At 45.8% G+C, this 7,842-nt stretch overlaps 1 protein-coding gene across 1 annotated transcript in view; it reads left to right on the forward strand.

The window, feature by feature from the left end:
- kcnq5a (potassium voltage-gated channel, KQT-like subfamily, member 5a) overlaps positions 1-6,513 on the forward strand; it is an 882,808-nt gene extending 876,295 nt beyond the window's left edge. The window contains exon 15 of the mRNA XM_070884637.1: positions 5,728-6,513. Coding sequence (XP_070740738.1) covers positions 5,728-6,513 — 786 coding nt within the window. The remainder of the gene's footprint in view (positions 1-5,727) is intronic.
- The last annotated feature ends 1,329 nt before the right edge of the window (positions 6,514-7,842 follow it).

Genomic DNA, 7,842 nt, shown 5'->3' on the forward strand with positions numbered 1-7,842 from the left:
GAACTGCTGCCAAAGCAAGTATATCCTTTCGTAAATATGGAAACCAAAATATTCCAGGTGTGGCCTCACCAATACCCTGTACAGCTGTAACAAGACTTCCCTTTTATACTCCATCCCCTTTGCAAAATAGGCCAAGATTCCATTGGCCTTCCTGATCACTTGCTGTACCTGCATACTATCCTTTTGTGTTTCATGCACAAGTACCCCCAGGTCACGCTGTACTGCAGCACTTTGCAATCTTTCTCCATTTAAATCATAACTTGCTCTTTGATTTTTTTCTGCCAAAGTGCATGACCTCACACTTTCCAACATTATACTCCATCTGCCAAATTCTTTCCCACTCACTTAGCCTGTCTATGTCCTCCTGCTGCCTCTTTATGTCCTCCTCACACATTGTCCTTCCTTCCACCTTTGTATCATCAGCAAACTTGGCTACATTACACTCAGTCCCCTCTTCCAAATAGTTAATATAGATTGTAAATAGTTGGGGTCCCAGCACTGATCCCTGCGGCACCCCACTCGTTACTGATTGGCAATCAAATAATGTAAATGATTCAGTTATAATTTAAAATATATATTCAAAAGTTTAACACTTGTTTATATTTAACTTAACTTTAATAAAAATATTCTTGTATCAAACTTTAAATTAGTCAGTTAAGATCACTTACAAACTTTTAAACTTGTAAATTTACATCACTTACAAAAAACTTTTAATTTGAGAACAGTTACGACAGTAACAACAATAATAACAACAACAACAGCAGCAGTAGCAAAGAAAGGCTGCACCCATCTCTCTTCCAGCTTATTCTAAGACCGCCCTCTGCGCTTGGTCTTGTTGACTCCACCCAAAGGCGGTGGTGCAGCGTTTCTCGGGTTGGTACCAAACTTATTCTTTCGAGCACCTCGGGTAATGCGCACTTGTGGATGGGGGGCGCGGGCAGGCGATAATGTGGAAGGCCCGGCTTGGGCCTCTTCAGAGGCTGGTCTGGGGATTGGAGTGGGAGTGGCAGTTGATTCTGTCAATGGGCGCGGGGTCTGGGCGTGTTCCCTTATTGCAGCAGCTAACTCCGACATTCCCTCCCTCATGTTCACCAACAGTGTGTCAACTACCTGTAACATTCCCTCCCTCATGTTCACCAACAGTGTGTCAACTACCTGTAACATTCCCTCCCTCATGTTCACCGACAGTGTTCCCATTTCTCGCAAGAGTGTTGTTACTTCTCCCGACAGTCCTGATACCTCATCACCCACCCCACTGATGGTGTCCAGGAGTGATCGCGTAAGGTCAGTGCTCTCCCCACTCATTGCCATTATCTGAACCACATCTGTTAGATCCTGCACCTCAGGAGAGTTCTGTCGAGCTCTCCTTCCCCTCCTCTCCCTGGCTCGCTGCATCCCACTGGGACCCGCAGCCTCGGACTGTGTGAAACCATGAAATGTCCCAACACTCGTACCACTCAGGAAAGGGGCTGGCACCTCAATGGGCAGCACCAGCACCTTCTCCAGAGTGAGTTCAACAGTGGGGGCTTCATTCTCCACCTATCTCTGCTCCCTCCCTCTCACGTCCATGCTCTTGGTCTGGAAGGTGGGATTGGAAGATGTTCTCCCCTTCAGGCTCGTCCGCATCTGAATCTTCTTCTGCATCAGCTTCAGCCTCTTCAGGGTTGGCCTCAAGTTCTGCAAACTATAACAGAACAGACAAATGGTTAGCAGCAGAGGGGACAGGGTGGCATGAGTAGGCTCACACAGCACTGACAGCAGGCTCATTTGAAGGACCACGATGATTGAGAGCACATTGCATGAATCGAAGCGTGGCTAGCCTGCGCAGTACTTAGCTTTTAGCAAAGCCAGACTGTGAAATTTGCAGGACTTACCCTCTCCCTTGAATGTGGGCCCAGCTTGTGCAGTATTGATTTCTTTTCTACAGGCAGAACCCATCAGAGCAGCGACCCTCTCTTCCAAATCTGCAGTGGGTGCAGATTTGCCGGGCCTCCTCCTGTTCGAGCTCTCTCTCTTTTGTTGTGTGCCACCTTCCTCTGCAAAGATGAAAATATAACTCTTTAAAGAGGGTGTCTTTCTGCTGGGTGGGACATACAGATGGTCACATTTACAATTGCAGTTCAAGTGAATAAATGAAAATATTACTTACACAAACTACTTGACGAAGGCCCTGCCACTTCTTTTTGCGCTGGCCTCCAGACCTCGTGGTGGTCACCATTGCAAAGTAATCTTGTGAAAGTTGGTTCCATCATTTCTTCATTTCTTTTGGTGAAACTTTGATGTGACCTCTGCTGGTGTCCAGCTCGGCCATCTGGCCTCAATTACAGAAACCAGGGCCTCCACTTTGTCATGTGAGAAATTCTTGGTCTTTGAGCCGCATTGCACATTGCAGCTCCAATTTTTTCCACTCAGAACTGAAGTTCTCACACACAAATGGCTCTTTAAAAATGGCTGAATGCAGACTGGGAGGTGTACTGGGCATGCGCGCCCATAGCAGAAGCGTAAAAAACGTCATTTTTTTTAGCACATGCACAGAGGGGGGGGGGGGGGGCATCATTTTTTCGGTGCAGAAATTAGGCTCCACCCCCTGAAGCTAAAGGACAGGCTACGCAGCGCCGATTTCAAAAAATCGAACTGGGAAACTTTCAAGTTTTTTTCTGAAGTAGTCGGGCCCCAAAAAAACGTGCGTAACTCTTGAAACACGCCAAAAAATGTCATTGGGGAAAACTGAGCCCATTAATCTGGGTGTTTGAAGGCACAATCCCATTGACTGTCCGCTCTATAATCTAGGTGTTTGAAGGGTCAATCCATCGAGTGTCCAGTCTATAACTGGGTGTTTGAAGAGTCAGTCCATCAATTGTCCGCTCTATGGGCCCAAAATTCCACATTGGCATTTTGTGGCGTTATTTCAGATTAACGGCGGTTTTTTTAGTCCGAAATAACGTTTTTTAAAAAAAGTCCGAAGTTTCCCCAAAATTATTTTTCATTTTGACGCAGTGCAGAAACACCTCTGGTTTTGAGGGTGGAGCTAATTTTTTACGCCAAAAACGTGAGGCCCGTTCTGCGCATGCCCAAGCAATTAGGTTGCCAGGGTAACACGAGGCACAATGGGAGGGAGGGAGCTGTCTCTTTCCAGTTCCAGGGCGTGGGAGGAAGAAAATGTGGGCTGGGGGCTGCTTTTATATAATTGTGTAGCTAACCCATGCTGTACCTGCTCTCGGAATGTTTTGAAACGTCCGAGCCACCGGACTCTGCTGACGGCTCGCAAATGGCCCGCCCCAGCCACCCTTATCCCTGGCCAAATGGCCCGCCCCAGCCACCCCTATCCCTGGCCAAATGGCCCGCCCCCAGCCACCCCTATCCCTGGCCAAATGGCCCGTCCCAGCCGCCCCTATCCCTGGCCAAATGGCCCACTGAGTGTTTTATCACAGTAAATATTAAGTTCTAAAAATAAAATAACTTTCTTTTACAATGAAGTAATACAAAGATAATATTGCCTCACTATGTTCAATAGGAACATAATAAATACAGATCAATACAGCAAATCAATCCTAAGCCCCCGTTAACGTGGATTTCGATCGGACTCCGACTTGGTAAGGTAAGGTTTTAAAAAGTGGTCCTTAGATCAGTCTTTTAAAAAATTCTTATTGGCGAAACTTGCAAAAATGGGCAAAAATGGCATAATGGGTAGGTTTGACCCCAAATGATGGCCGTTATCTGTTAAGGATGGTGTTATACCATTGGCGAAACCTGCAAAATTAAGTTAGCTCCAAAAAGTACTGTTAGCTCAAACAAAATGGAGCTAAATGGTGGCGGATTTTGGGCCCCTAAGAATCTGAATCAGGTGTCACACTGTGAAAATCACGGCATTAGCGAGTGTAAGGCTTTATATACTGACGATAATAGAAATATAGAAACATAGAAAATAGGTGCAGAAGTAAGCCATTCGGCCCTTCGAGCCTGCAACACCATTCAATATGATCATGGCTGACCATGCAACTTCAGTACCCCATTCCTGCTTTCTCTCCATACCCCTTGATCCCTTTAGCCATAAGGGCCACATCTACCTCCCTTTTGAATATATCTAACGAACTGGCCTCAACAACTTTCTGTGGTAGAGAATTCCACAGGTTCACAATTCTCTGAGTGAAGAAGTTTCTCCATATCTCGGTCCGAAATGGCTTACCCCTTATCCACAGACTGTGTCCCCTGGTTCTGGACTTCCCCAACATCGGGAACATTCTTCCTGCATCTAACCTGTCCAATCCCGTCAGAATTTTATCTGTTTCTATGAGATCCCCTCTCATTCTTCTAAATTCCACTGAATATAAGCCTAGTCGAACCAGTCTTTCTTCATATGTCAGTCCTGCTATCCCAGGAATCAGTCTGGTGAACCTTCGCTGCACTCCCTCAATAGCAAGAATGTCCTTCCTCAGATTAGGAAACCAAAACTATACTCAATATTCAAAGTGTGGCCTCACCGAGGCCTGTACAACTGCAGTAAGGGTTCCCTGCTCCTATACTCAAATCCTCTCGCTATGAAGGCCAACATGCCATTTGCCGCCTTCACCGCCTGCTGTACCTGCATGCCAACCTTCAATGACTGATGTACCATGACACCCAGGTCTCGTTGCACCTCCCCTTTTCCTAATCTGTCACCATTCAGATAATATTCTGCCTTCCTGTTTTTGCCACCAAAGTGGATAACCTCACATTTATCTACATTATACTGCATCTGCCATGCATTTGCCCACTCACCTAACCTGTCCAAGTCACCCTGCAGCCTTTTAGCATCCTCTTCACAGCTCACACTGCCACCCAGTTTAGTGTTATCTGCAAACTTGGAGATATTACATTCAATTCCTTTGTCTAAATCATTAATGTATGTTATAAATAGCTAGGGTCCCAGCAATGAACCTTGCGGTACCCCCACTAGTCACTGCCTGCCATTCTGAAAAGCATCCGTTTATTCCTACTCTTTGCTTCCTGTCTGCCAACCAGTTCTCTATCCACGTCAATACATTACCCCCAATACCATGTGCTTTAATTTTGCATACTAATCTCTTGTGTGGGACCTTGTCAAAAGCCTTTTGAAATTCTAAATACACCACATCCACTGGTTCTCCCTTATCCACTCTACTAGTTACATCCTCAAAAAATTATAGAAGATTTGTCAAGCATGATTTCCCTTTCATAAATCCATGCTGACTTGGACCGATCCTGTCACTGCTTTCCAAATGTGCTGCTATTACATCTTTAATAATTGATTCCAACATTTTCCCCACTATCGATGTCAGGCTAACTGATTCCCTGTTTACTCTCTCCCTCCTTTTTTACAAAGTGGAGTTACATTAGCTCCCCTCCAATCCATAGGAACTGATCCAGAGTCTATAGAATGTTGGAAAATGACCACCAATGCATCCACTATTTCTAGGGCCACTTCCTTAAGTATTCTGAGATGCTGACTATCAGGCGCTGGGGATTTATCGGCCTTCAATCCCATCAATTTCCCTTATACAATTTCCTGACTAATAAGGATTTCCTTTCGTTCCTCCTTCTCGCTAGACCCTCGGTCCCCTAGTATTTCTGGAAGGTTATTTGTGTCTTCCTTAATGAATACAGAACCAAAGTATTTGTTCAGTTGTTCTGCCATTTCTTTGTTCCCCATTATAAATTCACCTGATTCTGACTGCAACATTTCTAACATTCTAACATTTATCTTCACAGGTCCAGTCCATCGAATCAAAGATGGACCTGCTGCTGGAAATCTACAGACAGTGTCTGCAGAAAGGCTCTGCCTCAGCACTGACCCTCGCCTCACTGCAGATGCCCACCTTTGATTTTGATCAGACATCTGATTACCAAAGTCCTGTCGACGGGCCCAGCTCAGCACGGTTCAGCGGCTGCACGTCGAGATCCACAAGTGCCAGGGGATTACAGCTCATCTTGGCGCCAAATGATCCAAGTGCTCCCTCTTGCTGCCCCATCAGCTCGGCCTTGCATGCTCCGCTGGTACCTGGTGACCACAGCGATGGACCCGCAGTAAAGCACATGGCTGAGTCTGCCAAGGCGGCGGCGCCGTCCTTTCAGCACGTCAGCGGGGAAGGTCCTCTCCAGATCATTTCTGCCACTGCACAGGGGATTGGTTCTGTTGTCACCGCCGGAGTGGCAGAAGCGAAACTCACATGGGAGACGCCGTGGAGGAGGAGCCGCAGTGCGGAAAATGAGTCCTTGGTCAAAGTTTGCCCCGTGGCGGACAAACCCTTGGAACAATCCCTGTCTGCGCAAAATCTGATCCACTCCACACGGGAGCTGAGGATGCCGTTCGCCGGCAGCGACCACAAGAGCACCATGGTGAGCCACGAGCATCACCCCAACTGGACAGACCCGCGACTCTTGGGGCGAGGCGAGGAGATCGATGCCGCGGACTCACTGAGGGCTGGTGTAGCCACCACAGCTCAAGCCGAGCATTCACCCGGCCCCTTGAGCCTGTCTCGCGTGCGGCTAACATGACAACGAAAGAAGCTTTCCTTTCACATGTTGCGTCAGTTTCTGAAATGTATCATCGCATGGACTCTCTCGGAGGATGAGGCAAATCATGATGCTTTCAAATGCAACAATCTGAACAAATCGGAAAGTCACTTGTAGGAGCAGTTATGGTCTAGTTGCATGAAAAATGCATGTTAAATTAGAAATGAGATCGGTTTTAAAGTATTATGAGAAAAACAGCCCGATTCTGTTGATATAACAGGAGTTATTCTTGTAAGAAATGTGCTAAGAGATTGTTTGAGGATGTACCAGAGTACAATTCGGGGGTCCGGACTGGTTAAGACCATTGTTATTTACAGCACGCAAGCGTTAAAGTTGCATCTCCAGGCTTCTGTGTTGTTTGTGAAACCTTATTATTTTATCCAGGCGATGGTTCCTGTTTACACCAGAAGTATTTTTCAGCTACCTATGAGTTACAAAAAATCAGTGTGTCTGTCTGTTACAGGACAAAGGCACTCAAGTCCTTTGAAAATCGTTTGTCGAATACTCATTATCATTTTGAAAGTTTATTTCTGTATGTGGGCGAATTGCTGATAACTGATGCCTTTCATTTTAAAGTTGCGAATTACTTTCAGGTTGTTCTGAGAACATTTTAAATGTGCGAGAACGATCTGTATGATGGACGGTGATAGAGTGCCAGAGCTGGAAGTGGAGGCGATCTGAAAGCCACGTGTGCTGTAAGGTGCAAAGTGATTTAAGTGACGGGACTTCCCTTGAAGCAGATGCAATTTTTTGGCAATCTATTTTCTGATAGAATGAGATGTTAATGCCTCACTTAAACAATGAACACTTACTGTAGACTGCTTTGTATATCATTTTGTTATTCTGTGTATAAGAGATGCTGATATTTGTACTGATTAGTTGTATGACAACATGTTTGAACAGCATCCCAGCTGGTTGATCCAGATGCTGTCTTGAAGCACAAGTTGCTGAGCGATTGATCATATTATAGAAGCTTAGAATATTACAGCACTGAAGGAGTCCATTCGGCCCATCGTGCCTTCTCTTTGAAAGAGCTATCCAATTAGTCCCACTCCCCCCATTCCCCCCCGCTCTTTCCCCATAGTCCTATAAATGATTTCCCTTCAAGTATTTATCCCATTCTCTTGTGAAAGTTATTATTGAATCTGTTTCCACCGCCCTTTCAGGCAGTGCATTCCAGATCACAACAACTCGCCGCGTAAAAAAAGTCACCTCACCTCGACCCTGTTTATTTTGCCAATTACCTTAAGTCTATGTCCTCTGGTTACCGACCCTTCAGCCAGTGGGAACAGTTTCTCCATATCTACTCCA

Source organism: Pristiophorus japonicus, chromosome 7 (genome assembly GCF_044704955.1).
Source record: "Pristiophorus japonicus isolate sPriJap1 chromosome 7, sPriJap1.hap1, whole genome shotgun sequence".
Lineage (NCBI taxonomy): Eukaryota > Metazoa > Chordata > Chondrichthyes > Pristiophoridae > Pristiophorus > Pristiophorus japonicus.